At 39.5% G+C, this 18,661-nt stretch overlaps 1 protein-coding gene across 1 annotated transcript; it reads right to left on the bottom strand.

The window, feature by feature from the left end:
• Window positions 1–16,801, bottom strand: AMBN (ameloblastin). Its single transcript, XM_027854493.1, has 12 exons — window positions 16,709–16,801; window positions 16,555–16,611; window positions 15,070–15,147; window positions 14,358–14,408; window positions 11,902–11,949; window positions 10,525–10,635; window positions 8,300–8,518; window positions 4,367–4,405; window positions 4,053–4,112; window positions 3,900–3,944; window positions 2,515–2,559; window positions 1–566 (listed from the first exon to the last, which is right to left on the bottom strand). The coding sequence occupies exons 1-12, from the start codon at window positions 16,799–16,801 to the stop codon at window positions 30–32; spliced, it is 1,383 nt and encodes a 460-aa protein (XP_027710294.1). The 3' UTR covers window positions 1–29.
• Window positions 16,802–18,661: the final 1,860 nt, after the last annotated feature.

Here is an 18,661-nt window from a genome sequence, read left to right as displayed (position 1 = left end):
TACAGAAGGTAATTGACTTCTGAAGCCTTTCAGGGTTCTTGGAAATGCCATACATCTTCCATAATCTGTGGCTGGTAGGCCTCGTTCCCTTGCACTGATGTGTGGTGGGTATCTGGTTCCACAGTAATGTCCAAAGGACCTTCGTCTAGGATGGCCAGGGGGGTAGTTATATCAGTGCCAAAGGTCTCAGTAATATCAGATGGTCCCAGAGTCATCCCTGATTCAGAGGGTGGTGGAGTGCCTTTGAGGGGTCTCTTAATCTGCCCAGTTGGGACTCTCCCTAAGTTAGAAATGCTTCCCTTAGGGAAAGACAGGATCCCTCCCTGAGCCCAAGGAATTTCTTCTGGAAGGAAAGCTGGATTCTCAATATTTTCTGGATTGGTTTCAGGCACAGGGGAGCCTTGAGCACCACCCTCTGCTGGGCCAGGGGGTTTGCTGGCACCGGTCGGTAGGTCATGCTCAAGAGTGAAGTCTCCTCCCATGGCTGGGTTTGGGGGCATCCCCCCGAAGCCAGACTTCATTCCTGGAAGCATGGAACCATAACCCATGGGGCCACCTCTTCCTCCCTGAAAAGAATCAGAGGACAGAGATACCTGTAACACATACTACCACTCCATGCTAGTATTCAGTCTGAAGGCCATGAAATCCATTTGGAAAAGCACAGTAAATATTTTGTTTCAAAATCTTGAGGTTGCTTTAGACTCTCTAATGACTAGCTCTATAAAGAGCATTTCCCACCAAACCAGATGGTATGGACAATATTTACAAAAAGCCTGGCAGAGATCACTCTAAAAAAAAATTGAACTGTGATTTCATCAGTATAAGGATTCCTCATATCCCAGTGAGGAATTCCTCCTACCAAAGTAGGCTGATAATTTCTCTGAAACACAGAGCATTGTTTAGGGTCACTGAGGTTAAGTGACTTGACTACCTAGGGCCTCCCAGCGGATGTGGGTCAGAGATCATAGACTGTGTCCTCACTAAAATACAACATCTGTTTGGGAGGGAGGATATTATTAGGTGGGAACAGAGCAGTCAGAGCTCAGGTTTATGTATACAATCAACACATCTTTGTGTATATTTGTTAGTTCCTTTGATACAATCAATTATAATCTGTAAATGAAGGATTGCTTTTTAATTTTGGTTCTAGTTTTTCTTTATGCCTTGAAGTTAATAGTGAAATAGGGTTTAACTAACTTTGTACCCAAGTGACTCCATTTTGGTTTTTAAGAATTCACAAAACTGCCTCAGTTTGCAGGGAAAATTGAAAGCATGACAATGTTTACCTGTGGAAAAAACTTCCTCTACCCCAAATCCCATTCAAAATGATATTTCTCAGTTATAGTTAATCACTTAAAGATATATCATATATACCCTGATGCCATTGTCTGAACCCTACCTATCTCTTAGGTCTCATGTAAGCAGGGGTTTCTTAATGATGAGAATGTTTTAACTACCAGATATTTCTGATGTTTCTTAAGAAGGAGGTTTTTATTCTGAATCTTGTCAGTAAAATGCTTTGTTTTAGAAATGTATCCCATCAGAAGAGACTAAGCATTTCCTTTGGTTTTTCTGTTTTTGTTAGTATAAAAGAAACTCTGTAGAAAAGTTAGTTTGAGCTTATACTCAAAGATACTGATTCTCTCAGTGTGGCTCCCTCACCAGTAAAATATCTTTTAACGTTAGTGATTGTCTTGAAATTCAATGGATTCAAACAGATGAAACCAAATTGGACTAACAACCTAAGGAAAAATTAAGCGATTTTAATTCTTCTGATTCATTGTTTTCTTCTTCTATTGTGTGAAAATAATGGCTAGCATTTATATAGGTTTTAAAGTTTGCAAAGCATTCCATAAATTTTATCTTATTGGATCCTGCCAAAGATGCCCAGGACACATACAAAGGTTAGGAGCCCATTATCTAGCTAGCATCGTGTTCTCAATCAAATTGTGAGCACCTTGCTGTCAAGGGCTGTATTTTGCCTTTGTATTCCCATGGCCTAGCACAGTGCCTGTAGATAGTTGGTGCTTCATAAATGTCTGTTGACTTGGCTTCTCAGACCAGTCTACCTGACTGGAACATTTTAACTACAGGCATCATGTCATGTAGACCAATGCTTGAGACTTGACCAGAAGACGAACATTTTTTATAAGACTTTGAATCTTCCCCTCTCTGCTCTTTCCTCCGGTTATGAGGAAAATATTTCTCATCAAGAAAATATCGGAAACCTGAGATGTCTAGGATTCTGATTGAATCCTAGACATCCACTGCTCCACAAATCTGAGCACCTGCCTGAGATTTAACATCAGGATATCTAACCAAACAGCAATATCAAAACTGTTGCCAATTCTCCTGGACATCTAGGTGAGCTCTCATGTCTGGAGTGGAAAAACATAGCTAAACTCCCATAGCTGCATGTTTAAGGCTTAATGGAAAGCCATGACCATGGTCTGAGGTCCTGAATTGCCAACTAGGCTCATCTGAATGTTGGCTTAAAAGCAAGGCATCACTCACCATCATTTCTTCAGAACTTAGCATGCCAAATCTTCTTGGGGCATTCTGTTCAAAGGAAATCATGAAATGATGAAATGAGAGCCAGCCCCAGTCAATTGTTCGAGGGATATCTTCTTAGGTATTGAAAAGTAAAGGCTGCAAATGATTTCGTTTTGCTTGGATTTTAACATGGAGCTTGTATAGGTAGATTAGAACAGAAGGTAAGCTCTTCAAGGGCAGAGATGAGCCTCTTTCATTTTTACCTCTGTATCCTCAGTGCCTCATATATAGTAGTTTAATGATAAGGAACACTGTCTGTGTCATTCATTGGCAATTCACCTGTGATTCACTGGTTTGGGAAACTCTCAGGTGAGGGAATTCTCTCTATCAATGCAGGTTTCCACTTTCTCTCTGGAAAGAGAGTAGGTTAATTAACCGATTCGTTTTGTACAGTGCAAGGCCAAGTGGGAGTTGAGGAATCATCTCCTGAATGGAGAAGAAATTAGAACCCAGAGTTAACTCTCGCCTCAATGTCTCTTCAGACCTCACTTTTTGAGTACTTCCTAATGTAATTATTGTCTAATTTTGTTGTATGAGTGTATGTATTATTCCTTGACTAGCTTGTAAGCTCCCTGAGGGCAAGGGCCATTTACTTTTGTATTTGGGTCTCCAACCTTGTACACATAATAGTAATTTCAGTGGTTGGTCATTCAACAAACATTTATTATGCACCTACTATGTGCCAAGCAAGGCATCTAATACATGCTTATTGAGTAATGAGGGCAGGGACCTTATTTCATATAAACTTTGTAGCTCTTCCCATATCTATCATAGTACTCTCAGCACAGAGTAGAAGCTTAATTAATAAATATTTGTTGAATGAGACAAATTAATATAATATAGAGAAGTTGTATAATAAAATATAGAATAATATGATTATATGTTACACAAATGTCATGTAATAATATATTTCTATACATTAGGATATATACTATTTATAGATTGAAATGTAATGATGTGTTATAGAGAAACAAAAATATAGGGATTATATATGATCTATTAAATTGAAATTATACAATTATTCAATCAAAATTTATTTAGTACCTTAAGATTTCCAAAGGCTTTCTAGACATTATCTTATTCTAGTCTCTCGATAACGCTATGAGGAAATTACTAGAAATATTGTCATGCACGTTTTTAATACACAGAAGGTGAAGCTCCAGAGTGAGCTGTGTAGAATCACTAGTAAGTTTTTGAGTTAGGATTCGAACTTAGGTCTTCCTGACTTCCGATCCTTCGCTCTGTGGAAACAACAAACGTTTCTACTTCACTTTGCTTATTAAGACATTCAACAAATATTGATCGTCACCGACTCAGGATGATGTCTCTATGTAATTCGCACTTACCAATTGGTTTGCTCCATAGGGCACGTAAAACATTCTCGGGTAAACCTAGACATAAATGAAACAAACATTAGAAAAGGCTTTTCCAAGAAGAGAATGTTAAGCGGCTGCTGTGGGCAGAGGACAAAGGACAAACAAACAAACAAAGAAGCTTACTGGGGCTTTCTCTGGTTTTTGTGTCGGTCCTTCAGAGATCAAACGTCCCATTGGAAACATCTTTACACAAAGGAGAATAAATGTTTAATGTAACACAGCTCTCGATAACACTTTAAAGTTATATAAAATAAATTGTCTAGGGTGAAAGCATGAAAAATAGCCACCCAACTTCAAAGCAAAGCAAAGAAAATAATTTTGCATTATTGCAGACTGTGGAGGGTGGGGGGAGTACAGTGAGCATTTAAAACTCTTTACTTTCCCTCTTTCAATAAGAATGCACTTTAATAAATTGTGCCATTGAAATGTGTACTTACCGAATGACCCAGTTGACTGGCAAAATCCAGTTCTGGTAGCTGCATCATAAATAAATGTTTAGATTAGAGAACAGCTAAAATTCTAAGCAAAGGGAATTAAGCATTCGACTAGTCACGTCTGCTTCAAAGTAGGCCTCTTTAGAAAAATTGGAAAGTGTCCCCCATTTTCTCTGGTTTTGTCTCTTACTTCTAGAATTAGAATTGGAAGGGATCCTAGAAGCCATCTCATCACATCACCTCATGTTGGGGTTGAGAAAATGGAGGTCCAGGTCTTAGAGTTACCATCTTATTTTCTTTTTAAAAATTCTTCTTTAAAATGTTTGTTTTCAGTTCCAAATTCTCTCCCTCCCTCCAGCCCCTCCCCGACCCATTGAGAAGGCAAGCAATATGATACCCATTGTACATGTAAGTCATGCAAAACATATTTCTATATTAGCTATATTGCAAAAAGCAAGAAAAATAAAGTGAAAAAAAGTTACCATCTTATTTTCAAGATTGTAATTTGGCCACAAAGGCCCATTGACCAGATCCTTGGAAATTCAACTTAATAATGCCTAGAGACAGCATGATGAAGTGGATAAAGATCTGACTTTGGAACCAGGAAGAGCTGAGTTCAGTCTGTCTGGGTGACCCTGGACAAGTCACTTCCCTTTGCAGTTCCTCAGCCATTGCAAAGAAGGCGCTGACCTTGGTAGAAGGAATGACTTCACCTGGGAGCCCCCTAAGGAGCATTTTCAGAGGAGGGAATGTATGGAGTGTACTTTGCAACCTTTAAAGCACCGCACAGGCATTATTATCATCATAAATGTAAATATGATACTGATAATAAGGCTTGGGCATTTATTAATATCCTGGTCATAGAATGTGAGAATTGGAAATGACCTTGATGTGGTCGAGCACCATGCTCTGATTTTACAAATGAAGAAACTGAGGCCCAGGGGGATACAAGGTCACTTAGGGAGTTAGTCAACAGAGCAAGCAATAGGAGGATTCTTGTCTCCTGACTCCCAAGCCAGGGCTCTTTCCCTATACTTTCTAGAAGATGCTCTCAGGTGGTCCTTTTCTTCTCTACAGTCAAATGGAGAGACCTGTAGTCTGGGGCAATCCTGCTCAGTCCCTTTACTTTGGTGACAAAACTGAGCAGAGAGAGCCAGGAGGGGTTTTACTGGGTTACTCTACTGTGGTTGAGCTTTCATCGTTGCATTGAGCAGGAGGTTTTCTCAGGCCCTTCTGGCTCTCTTCCATCTTACCACCTGGGGCTGAAAGGAACTAGAATATGACACCACCAGACTCCACGTTGATACATGATGTAGGCAAGAGAGCTTTGGACCTAGCGTCAGAGCAGACCCAGGTTGAGATCCTGTGCCTGACATTCACTAGCTGTGTGGCCTCGGGCAAACGACTTAGCGACCTCCTGGAGTCTCCGTTTCCTCCTCCCTAAAATAGGGCTGATGATATCTTCGGCACTCGCCTCATAGCATTGCAAAGATCCGGTGAGATAGTGTCTATGAAGTGCTTTGCACACCTGTCACGCTCTCTACACAGTGTTGGAGATCTTGAGCTGGACGGGCCTTAAAGGCTGTCTGGTCCGACTGTCTCATGTTGTGTTTTTTAAATAAAGGCTGTGATTTCTACTGGTGCGACAAACTCCCAGTGCGGAAACTCCCTCTACCAGTGCAGCTTCTACAGTTGTTATGTAGCTTACTTAATTGTCTAGGCGACTGCCTAGAGTGCTGAGGAGTGTAGTGGTTTACCCAGGGTCACACAGCTAGCAGGGGTCAAAGGGAGAACTGAAATTCAGGTCTTCCTGGCTCCAAGACTCTTTACACTATGGCATGCTGCTCCTCCCAACTTGCTCATTGTACAGATCACGAGACTGAGTCATTACTGATGTCACACAGACAAGTGGCAGAAGCAGAATTCAAACCCAGCACTCTCCCCACTCCACCATGCTGCCCTCGTATAAAAGGAAAGGTTTTGTTTTCATTTTGTCCAGACCTAGGATATCCTTGGGGTGAGGAAACTTACTCTTCCAACACAGATCAACAACTGGTCTACAATTTAGAGAATTGCTGGTTATCGTTATTATTGTCACTATTAATCCAAATTCTTCCAATCTTGTTCAGTGGTGGTCAGGTAGAAATGCCCCCAGGACAAGTCACAGTAATAGTATTAATACATAGTAATAAAAGAGCTCATTGCGTTCAATGGTGGTCACAAGCCACAGTATTAATAATAATAATAGTTATTGTTATTGTTAACAAAAATAGTTCTAATCCTTTTCTGGTGGAGTTCAGATATAAATGATCTCAGGACGAGAAATAGTAATAAGAATAAGAATAAGGAACAGTAACAAAAAGGTTCTTGTCTTATTCAACGTAGGACAGATAGAAATACCTCCAGGATGTCATAGTAATAATAATAATATGCTGATAATAAGTAATAAAAAAGATATCATCTTGTTCAATGGAGGTCAGATAAAAATATTCCTGGGATAGTAATGAGTATTAAGAAAAATAATTCTTATTTTTTTGGTGAAGTTCAGATAGAAATGATCTTGGGACAAGTAATAGTATTAATAAGAATTATTATTAATAATAATAAAAAGTTCTTATCTTATTCAGTGGAGATCAGATAGAAATGCTGTTGGGATAAGCAATAATAATAATAATACCAAATTCCAATTTGTTCAATGGAGTTCATATATAAATGCTGTTAGGACAAGTTGGTATTAGTGTAATTATTCCTTCATGCAGCTTGACAACTATGACACTATTATGAGTGTTATTATTACTACTACACACTTTATTATTAGTATTAATGTATGACTACAGTATCATTACTATGACAGTAGTAATATGCTACTACAGTATCATTAATATACAATACTTATTAATATTAATATCACTACATACTTTGTTAGTAGTATTAATAAACTATAGTAATGTAACTATTCAGTAGTAATTCACTGCTAAGGTATTATTACTATGCACTACTACAGTATTATTAATATTAATGTTATTGCTATACATTTTATTATTAGTACTAATAAACAACTATAGTATTATTACTGTTACAGTAGTAATGTGCTACTATAACATCATTTACTATACAATACTTATTAGTATTAATATTACCACTACACCCTTTATTATTAGTATTTTTAAAGTGCTGCAGTAGTATTGCTTTTACATAGTAATGTATGACTAAAGCATCATTACTACAACAACACTACAGTATTGTTAGTATTGACATTACTATTATACATTTTATTTTTAGTATAAATACTACACATTTTATTAGTATCAGTATCAATATCACTAGGACAATTTTATTATTAGTAGTATTAATATACTACTACAATATCATTACTATTACAATAGTAATATGCAGCTACAGTTTTATTATTATACAATACTATGGTACTAACATCACTACTATATGCTTTACTATAAATAATAATATTACTACTACACATCTGTTATTAGTAGTAGTAGTATTAATAAACTACTACAGTATCATTACTATTACAATAGTAATATGCAATTAAAGTATCATTACTATAACGATACTACAGTATCATTATTATTACTGCGACTACCATACCTTTTATTATTAGCATCAATATTATTACTATGCTACTACAGTATTATTAATATACAATGCTGCAATTTTCTTAGAATTAATATTACTACTACATGCTTTGTTATTGGTATTGCTAATACTAATAAAATGGTTGCATTTAGAGTTACTACTACTACTACCAGGACTAAAGTTTTATAGTTGTCAGGCTGCATGGAGGAGATAGCATCTGCATACTCCATGTCCTATGGCGGTCATTACTTAAAAGAATCTCGGGGGCTTGCTTTCTCTCGGCATGTTTGTAGCTGCTGGGAGATGGTATTTGATTAAATAAGGAAACCATGCAACGACCTCGGGCCTCCCTGCCCTGCCCAAGGGCCCCCCAGGCTGCTGGCCCGCTGCTCTGTCCTCCGGATGCCCTTGGTTTTGTCCCGGATTCAGTGGAGGTTGAGGTGCCCTGTGCTGGGTGGCATCTGGTGCTGGAGTGGGCTGGAGGAAAGTCTTCTGGCCTGGCTTTTGGGGCTGCTGGGATGGTAGAGGAGGCGGGTGTACTGGTAAGGCATATTCATACTGCAAAGGAAGGAAAATGGAAAAGCACGTGAAAGGGGTCAGAGGAGGCCATGTTCCTGGGGTCAGGCATGAGCTTGGAATTAGTGCCACCCACCTCGTCCGGCCTTACTCTCCCTACTCCAAAATTTTAGTCCACTGTGAAACAATGGACTTGTTTGCATACCTTGTGTGTACCTAGTTACTCATTCTCTCTCCATTTAGAATAGGAGCTCTTTGAGAGCAGGGACTGTGGTTTTGCCTTTCTTTGGATTCTCAGAACTTCGAGCAGCGCCTGACACAAAATTTACCAACTGACTAACACAGTTCAATCAATCAACCAATATGCACTTATCAAACACCTCCTATGACCAAGATGGGCCAGCTAGGTGGTGCAGCGGATAGAGCACTAAGCCTGGAGTCAGGAAGACTCATTTTGCAGAGTTCCAAATCCGGTCTTACATTTAATAGCTGTGTGACCCTGGGCAAGTCACTTAACCCTGTTTCTCAGTTTCCTCATCCGTAAAATGAGCTGGAGGAAATGGCAAATCGCTTCAGTATCTATGCCAAGAAAACCCCCAATGAGGTCATGAAGAGTCAGACAAGACTGAAACAACTGAACAACAAATGAAGAGGCACTGTGCTAGGTGCTGGGGGGTCCAAACACAATTGGTGTAGAGTGCTCCTCAGCCTCAATTGACCTCTGCATATGAAGTCTGTTTTAACTATCCATTCATCCATCCATCCATCCGTCCGTCCATCCTTCCATCCATCTGTCTGTCTTTCTCTGTATCTGGTTATGTCCAGATCATCTATTTAAATTAAAAAATTATAAAATATTTTATCCTGAACTTAACAAACACCAAACAAAATGAACATTTCCATTTGCAAAGTTGAGCTGAGAAAGGATTATACATGAAGCTGCCTCTGTTCCAAACAGCTTGTTTTTCCTTTGAAGAACATCATAAATCCAACATGTCGCTTTCAAAGCTGCATTTACTTCTGCTCCCTCCCACACATGAAAAAAATGCTTCAGTGACCCTCTTTTGGTGAGCCCCATACCATCCTCTCCTCTGCGCTCCCACGGACACCTTCCCTCCCATTAAAAAGAAGAAGAAAGTAAAAACCCTTGTGACAAACACGCCCAGCCTCGCACAGATTCCCACGTTGGATTCCTGTTTGAAAGATCGTTTTTCCCCCAGACTGCTTTTCCTGAAGGACCCGTGCTGACTCTGCTAACTGGGTGAAAGCTGGACTCCTTCGTCTGGTGTTTTAAGTTCACCGTGATTTTAGGCTCACGGTTTGAGAGGCGGAAGGGAACTCCGAGGTCATCTCCTTCAAGCCCAACTTCTGTAGATGAGGAAGCTGAGGCCCAGAGAGAAATGACTTGCCCAAGGTCTCACAGGTAGCACGAGGCGCAGAGAGGCCTCAGACCCCAATCCCACATGATTTCTACTGTGCCGTGATGTTGCCTTGGTCCCACGCGACTGAGCCGAACACATCTCCCGGCTCCAAACTCTTACTGCGCGTGTCTCAACCAGCTTTTAGTAAGTGCCTACTGTGTGCCTTGTCCTGTACTAGGTGCTACAAATGCAAAGATAGAAATGAATCAGTTTTTGCCCTCAAGACTCTTCTATTGCATCAGAGGAAACGGCATATGCTTGTTAAGGATATTTTTGTGGTTGAGTCATTTTCAGTCGTGTCTGACTCTCCATGACCCCCTTGGGGGTTTTCTTGGCAAAGATACTGGGGTGGTTTGCCATTTCCTTCTCCAGCTCATTTTACAGATGAGGAAACTGAGGCAAACAGGGTAAAGTGACTTGCCCAGGGTCACACAGCTGCTAAGTGTCTGAGGCCAGATTTGGACTCAGAAAGATGAGTCTTCCTGACTCCAGACCAAGCGCTCTGTGCACTCTGGCACCACCTAGCAGCACTTCTGGATCGTCCTGCTTATCAGACATTTAGTTGTAGTTTGGAAGGGATGGACCTTGAGGTTTGGTATTGAGAAAGAATGGAAGCAAAGAGCTCACCTGTTGAGTCTCGTGGTCCCTTTGCTGCATCCATGGGAAGGAGGAGTGGGGTGGAAGGAGTCCGTGCATCCATAAAGAGGTGAATGGTTTACCATAACCAAGCCGAGAGAACTAAGGAGGGGGTGGGATAGACAAAAGGACATCGTCTTATTTCTGCAATAATAATAGATAGCACTTATAGAGTGCTTTACAGATATTACTTTATTTTATCCTCACAACATTCCTGGGAGATACTATTTTATGCATACAAATTTTCCTCACTTTATAGATGAGGAAACTGAGGCAGACAGAGGTTAAGTGACTTGCCCAAGGTCACACAGCTATTATGTGTCTGAGGCTGGATTGAGCTTGGTCTTTCTGATTCCAGGCCTAGAAGACTGGGAGAACTGAAAATATTGGGAGCAAAGTTAAAATTTAACTATTTAAATATCAACATTTATGTATCCCTTTATTAGAGGCAGCATGGAATAACCAGCATTTATACAGCACCTTATAGTTTGCAAAGCACTTTACATTTGTTATTTTATTGGACCTATTTATCTATTTGGGTCCCAGGCAACTCTGATTATAAGTTACAAGCTACTGTGATTTGTGTCAATGGAAGATGTTTCTACACTTAAAATAAAACAGGCCTGGGCCACATTTATGTTCAAAATCAGTTGTTAGATAGTTATCTCATTTCTTTAAAAAAAGTTTACTAATAATTTTTGGCTTTACAACACAGTCATCTCCAGGTATACCACCTAAGCCCTAAGCCCTCTCAATTAGACTTCTCTTGCAACAAAGAAAAATAATTAAGCAAAACCAAATGGACACAATATTTGACCTTACACCACATATGACTTTCTGTACCCATAGTCCTCCAGGGCAGGTGCTTCTTCTATTCTTCTCTGGGACTAAGATTGGTCATTATCGTTTCTCAGCTAGAGTATTCTTTTCTTTTTTTTTTTCTTTTTTTAAGCAATTGGGGTTAAGTGACTTGCCTGGGGTCACGCAGCTAATAAGTGTCAAGTGTTTGGTCTGAGGCCGGATTTGAACTCAGGTCCTCCTGACTTCAGGGCCTGTGCTCTCCACTGCGCCACCTAGCTGCCCCTAGAGTATTATTTTCAATAACTGTTCAAATAGCTTACCAAGTATCTGCTCGACGGTGAAATTCCCCTAAGTTTGGCCAAGATCTAGTTTTTAAATCCCTGTTTGTTTTAGCTAAGGATAGAAGAGAGAGGATAGGAGAGAAGACTCCTCTGACTTTTTTCTTTTTTTTCTGTATTTAGGTGATTCTCTGCTCATTTGTATCTGCAACATTTAGGGCATTTCTATTAACAGCAACTGTACTACCGCCACAGTTAAGAATAAGAGGGAACATTTGAAAACAGTTACCTGAGAAAGCAGGTTCAGTCCATTCAGGTTCCCCAACTGTCTCATTGTCTATTAAGAAGAATAAGAGTTAGAATCTGTCTGCTATGTTTTCTGGTTCTCTGCATATACTCATCATGAACGTGGTCTGCTTAATAAGGACCGAAAATGGATCTAAGGCAAAAGCTTTGTGATGGTCAGTAGTTCAGTTCTTATTTATAGAACTTATGCAAACTTCTATTGTTTAGTGGAGGGGCAAAACATATTTTAGTGGAAGTAAATTAAAATATTTTAAGTGGAAATACATTATTTTAAGTGGAAATATATTACATACATTAAAAATATTTTAAGTGGAAATACATTCAATATTTTAAGTGGAAATACATTAAATACATTAAAATATTTTAAGTGGAAATACATTCACTTGGGGAAATTTTATATATTTATGCTTCCCCAGATAATTAAAAAAAAAAAGTTACATGTCCTCTGACATGCTGAAAATCAGCTTGAAGATAAAAAAAACCATTAGAAATAAATGACATTAGGCTGTTTTTGCTTCAAAAAAGGCACTAACTTGGTCTCTAACTAAGTAGATTCACACAGTTCTCTACCCAAGTATTTTATGAACCAAGATTATTATTTATAAATATTACAATCAAAATTATTCTAGATTTAAAACAATTCTCTTATACTTAGACATTATAATAAGATATTTATGACAATAGTGTTAATAATAAATTTAGTTAGTCAACAGGCATTGATAAAGTGCTTACTATGTGTCAGCCACTGTGAAAGAGAAAGGCAGAAGCTAGTTTCTTAAAGAGCTCACTCACAGTCCAACAGGGGAGACGATAGGGATACAATTATGTATAACAGGCTAAATACAGGATATACAGGAGATAGCCACCAGGGAGCTAACATTTACCTAGTGCTTCAGGGTTTGCAAAGTATTTTACATGTTATTCTACTCTCCACAAATATCCTGGGAGAGAGGTGCTACTATTTTTATCTCCATTTTACAGGAAACTGAAGCACACAGAGGTTGTGACCTACCCAGAGTCAAACAGGCAGTGTGGCTTAGTTGATAGAGAACTGACCTCAAAGCCAGGAAGCTCTGGGTTCAAGACCTGTCTCTGATATATACTGGTTGTGTGATCCTGGTCTGGTCTTTTAACCTCTCAGCATTCTGCCATCACTCTTGGACTGGAAATTTCGGAGAAGGTACCAACCAACTGCTTTGGTAGAGAGAGTTTCTTCACTGCTGAGATCCCTATGCTAGGTCTAGTCTTTATCTCCTTAAAACACATTGTGTCAAATATTCTACTAAGCCCATATTCCACAAACTCAAACCATCTTAAAGTGGGAAGACCTCCACCAGAACACCACAGGATGTAAGCTGCTCTTACAATATAGTTTTCATGCTACGTATGAGAGTTTTTAGAGACAGTGAATTTTATGAAAACTAGTTTTGTTCCGAGCCGTTTAAAAAAGATGTAAGATGTGGTAGAGAACAAAGTACGATCTCTCTCCTCTTCTTTTTCTGTTTCTCTCTCTCTTCTTCTGTCTCTCCTCTTTCTCTTTCTCTCTGTTTCTCCTTTCAGTCTCTCCTCTGTCTCTCTCCTCTCTGTCTCTGTCTCTCCTTTCTTTCTGTTTCTCCTTTCTCTTTCTTCTGTCTCTCTCTTCTTCTCATCTCTTTCTCTCTCTCCTCTTCCTTCTTTCTCTATCTCTGTCTTACTCTCTCCTCTTTGTCTCTCCTTTCTCCTCTCTCTCTCCTTCTCTCCTCTCCTCTTCTGTTCTGTTCTGTTCTCTCCTTCTCTCTCTCTCTCTTCTCTCTCTGTCTCTCACTATGTCTCTATCTCTGTCTCTGTCTGTCTCTCTGTTTCTGTCTCTCTCTCTCTGTCTCTGGCTCTCCCCTTTTTGGGCCATGATGCATGTGAGAGGCAGCTCAGTACAGAAGGGAGGCCTTTGGTTTGGAAGCAGAGGGATCCAGATCAAGCCCTCGCCCCGTAACTTCCTACCTGTTTGATTATAGGTAAGTCACTTCACCCTTCTTTGATTTCCTCAACTGAAAAACTGTGAGGTTTCCTCTAGATGCCTCTGGACTTCCTTCTAGGTGTAACTCTATGAAACTCTGGGCAGGGCTAACTTTGCAGTTCAGTTATGAGAACACTTTGGTTCACTGGTGTCTGAAAGAATAAATCGGTGAGTTCTGTCCACAGTTTCAGGCTGTAGCATATGGGGACTAGCAGAGAGAGCTCTCAGAAAGCTCCTTCATTTCCTCTCAGGCTATGCAGGAGGCAAGAACAAACACATCGAGAGACAGCTTTGATGCAATAGCCCCATCTGTTGACCGTAATTCTATGGGAGCTGACCAATTGCCACTCCAGGTTTGGGTTAAGAACATCTAGTGGATTGTCACCGTGTTTCTCACCTAAGAAACAGAACAGTTTAAATGCAATGCAAATGCTGAAAATACCTACCTCAAGGCTTAAGCTCCCCAGTCCGGTTGCTGCAGCTTGCTGAGGAAATACCTGCAATGAGACGAAGGTCATTAGATTCAACCTTTGTGACTGAAGAATGAAGAGCTGTCGCTGGGGCCATCTGAGATGAATTAGATAGCAGACAAAAGGAGGCTGATGAAGATGAGAGTTCTTGGAGCCTTCCCTTATCCTCTTCTTCCAGCTCCAAGTGCCCTCCCTCCCGATCTATTTTGGACCAAAATCTTTTGTGTTTATTCCCTTCACATTCATTCCGTATGCATTTATACATGGTCTTGTCTCCCTTGTTTGATTGTAAACTCCTTGGGATTAAGGATTGACTGCTTCTTTGTATTTTCATGCACAGCACCTAGCACAGTTCCTGGTATGTAGTAGGTGCTTAATAAATTAATAAATGCTGGTCAATTGATATAAGGAATTTATATATATATATATATATATATATATATAGAGAGAGAGAGAGAGAGAGAGAGATCATACAAGTGCTATTTTTTTGTAGTTTTTCTCCTCATCCTAGAATTGTTTTGCTTGAAGTTAAAATTATTTTAGTTGAACAAATGAAATTTGAGAACAAGAAAAAATAAGAGAATTCAGTGGCACAGAATTATTATTGAGTGTTAATTCAGAGAGGTCAGTGCAGGGATTTTTGACATTCATCTACTAAGAAAGTGCAGGGATTTGGAGAAGAGCTTACCTGTTTTATTGGCACTGCGAAACTTGTTCCCAAAAGGCACAGAATCAGTAGCAAGTCCTTCATTTTAAAAAGTGATTTCTGCAAGAGAGTTGGATTGGGAGATTGCAGTCAGTTTCATTAAAAATCAGCTTACTCAGGATTGTATTTACATTCTGACAAAGTAACCAGTTGAAATATGAACAATTCAGTCTTGATGCCTAAATGATGAATTTGATTTTGAAAAAAATGGAATGAGCAGATTAATTTGGTCCAAATTGTTGAACTATTTGTATAAAGCCCAAATAAATCAAGCCAGTAATCTAACAGTATCAACCTCTTTGGTCACCCCTCGTGTAGGTTGCATTTGGTACAAAGTATGTCTTGGTGCAGTGTGTGATGGTTTGGTTAATGCCGTCCACAAAAAAGTAGCAATGGTCCACTAAGCATCTCGCTTGCAAGAGGCACCCCCACATAACAGGGAAACAAATTATAAAATGTAAGTGAATTATAGACATAACAATGCAATACTTGCACAAAGATATAAGACAAAATTTGTGTTGCATTTGGTAGGTCTAGAAAACATCACTTTCTGAGCGGGGGAAATGAAACATTTTGTTCACGTTCACTTCGGTGAAAAATCCTACCAAAGAAGAGGGTCTCCTTTTTCTCAAACGACCTCCTTGACTTTGTACTGTCAGTTCAACAGGCTAGGAAGACATTAACTTTAAAGACTAAGGATAACTTCCATAGTGTTGTGAGAGTCCCTAACCCTAACCCTAACCCTAAACGCCATTTGGTAAGCACTTACTATCTGCCAGGCACCGTGCTAAGCAACTAGAGGTATAAAGAGAAGCAAACATCTGTCTCTTCTGTCAACCTTAGAGTGGTTTTAAGGTTACGTCATTTTAGGTATAAAGCCAAAAAAACCTCCTTGAGACTTTTGTGACATCGTCTACTGTGTAAATTGAGGATAATCTCAGAGGAAAGACCACTGAGATAAAAAGGGCTGGGAAAGGTTTTTGCAAAAAGCAGCATGGTATAAAGTAAATGGTGACAGACCAAAAGTCAGGGTTCAAAACCTGCCTTAGAAACTTCGAAGCTGTGTGACCCTGGCACTTACTGTCTCTCTCGAGCCCCACCCCACCCCACCCCCTGCTTACTTCCAGCTGTGCCTCAGCCTCCTCATCTGTAAAATGGAAAGTTTGGATGAGATGGTCTCTAAGTTTCTTCCCGCTCTAGCTTTCCGATCCTAAGAGTCCATAAAGAGCTAGATCGGTGAGAGAACTGTTTTCTAATAATATTCTTAAGGAGAGGCTGTCACCAATAGGCTCATGCCAGATTTTGCCTTGCTGTCCTGGTGGAATGGTAATCAAGCTCACAGTTGATAATAGTAAATATTCTTGGATTCCTCATACAACGATCATAATTCCCCTTTATAAAAATCATCCCAAGGCAGCAGAAGCCGCAACCCCGCACACACTTGGAAACTGACAAAACCCATTTTACCTTCACTGCTGGCTTGTGCCTTGTTCCCAGAGCCTGGAGATACCAGTCAGGAGACTTCTAAGAAAAAGAAGAATTAAAAGGTTTTCAGATCATCTGGGTCTCTGTCTCTCTTTGTCTCTTTCAGGGGGAGAATAGAAACCTGTATTTAAAGTACCAGTCCACCAATGAACTTGAAGCAAAAAGGGCGAGAAGTCTCTCCTTCAATTAACGCCCACACCCTCTCATTGCATGGAAGGCTCTGGCCCATACAGTCTCATTATTTTTAATTATCTCTCAGCCCCTATATTTATTTGAAAAATAAAGTCAGGAAGAAAGTCGGTGAGTAACAGACATTTGCGCTTGAGCTCTGAAGACAATCATTTTGGAAAACTGAGGGAATCTGTGCTAAATGAGTCCAGGAGAAGCTATTGTCCACACTGGAGATTTTTAGTAGGAAGCCAAAGCCGAAGACTTGGGGCCACCTAGAAGCTGCTATTGAAACGAGTACTGATTCTATCCCAGAGAACTCTTATTTCACCAGCACTTGAGCTCAAAGAGAAGGACACCAACTATTGTTTGTTCATCTTTAAAATTTTTGTTTTTTAATCTTTTCAATTAACATTAACACTGTATTAATCAATCAATAAACATTTATTAAGCCTACTATGTGCCAGGCACTGTGCTAAGAGTTGGGGAAACAAAAAGAGGTATAAGATATCCTTTTAATTAAACTAACACTAAATTAAATATTTTTCCCCCTGCACTAGGAAAAAGCAAAAGAAAACCAAACACTTGTAACAAATATGCCTACTCAAGCAAAATCACTTCCCACATTGGTCACTTCCAAAAATATTATCTCAACCTGTGTTTCGTCAGGCGATGGGCATCATTACCGATCCCTGGAATTGTGTCTGGTCATCACAAAGTATTTATGTATTTATCATCTTCCCTCTCTGGCTTAGTAGGGTGTGCTGGGCAAGGATAAACAGATTAGTACTTGATGATGGGATTCACATCCTTCCTTCCCTCCATTTCCAAATATTTAAAAGACATTTTTGATACCAATTTTGATAATAGTTCCAATTAATGTACTGTGGATTTTAGAGTTACAAAATTATGTCTTGTATGGTAGGTGGTAAAAATTATTGTCCTTGTTGTTTAGTTGTGTTCAACCCTTCGGGACCCCATTTGGGATTTTCTTGGCAAAGATACTAGAGTGGTTTGCCATTTTCTTCTCCATTTCATTTTATAAATGAGGAAACTGAGGCAAACAAAGTTAAGTGCACAAGGTCATGCAGCTGGGAAGTGTCTGAGACCAGATTTGAGCTCACAAAGATGAGCCTTCCTGACTCCAGGTCTTATACTCTATCCACTGCACCACTTACCAGTCCTGTCCTTGAGGATACTGAATCTCAGAAAAGGAAAGTGACTTGTTCAGAGTTACATTGTTGGATTTTAAATCTGAGTCTCTCCAGACTCTATATCAATCAATCAATCAATAAGCATTATTAAGTATCTACTATGTGCCAGACCTGACAATAGGCAAGAGGTAAATAAATCCCTAAGAAGGGAACAATCTTTATACTCAAGAGGTTTACATTCTAATAGGAGAGACAATACATACATATCAGTAGATACATGTACATATTTAAATATATCTAGAATGAATATGCATATATATATATATTTAACAAATATAAAATAAACACAAAGTCAGTAAATACAAAGTAATGAGGGAGGGCATTAGCATTTGAGGGGATCAAGAAAAGCTTTGTGTAGAAGGTGGTGTTGAGATTGAATCACGAAGGGAGAAATAGAGGAATTCTTTATGATGGAGGTGACAAGGGGGCACATTCCAGGCCTGAAACACAGCCATTCCAGAGGAACAGAGATGGGAAATGAATGTGAAGAATTGAGAAAACGTCAGTTTGACTGGGTTACAGAGTGGAGGAGGAGGAGGAGGAATGTCTAGCGGGGCTGGCTGGCTGGGTTGTGTACAGGTTGTGAAGGCCTTTAAAAGCCAAACAGAAGAGTTTACGACTTATCTTAGAAGTCACAGAGAGCCACTGGAGTTTATTGTGTGGGGGAGTAACGTGGTGTTATACTTAAGGAAAATCGCTTTGACGGT

This window comes from Vombatus ursinus, unplaced genomic scaffold (genome assembly GCF_900497805.2).
Source record: "Vombatus ursinus unplaced genomic scaffold, bare-nosed wombat genome assembly UNPS02010461.1, whole genome shotgun sequence".
Classification (NCBI taxonomy): Eukaryota; Metazoa; Chordata; class Mammalia; order Diprotodontia; family Vombatidae; genus Vombatus; species Vombatus ursinus.
This window is presented reverse-complemented; position numbering and strand designations above follow the sequence as displayed.

Excerpts from the sequence above, each read along its gene's own strand:
- AMBN (XM_027854493.1), bottom strand. The coding sequence starts at position 16,801 with ATGGGCCAGAGCCTTCCATGCAATGAGAGGGTGTGGGCGTTAATTGAA. Across the intron at positions 15,148-16,554 it reads GGCACAAGCCAGCAGTGAAG|AAATCACTTTTTAAAATGAA; the intron begins GTAAAATGGGTT and ends ACTCTCTTGCAG. Across the intron at positions 567-2,514 it reads TAAGTTCTGAAGAAATGATG|GGAGGAAGAGGTGGCCCCAT; the intron begins GTGAGTGATGCC and ends GATTCTTTTCAG.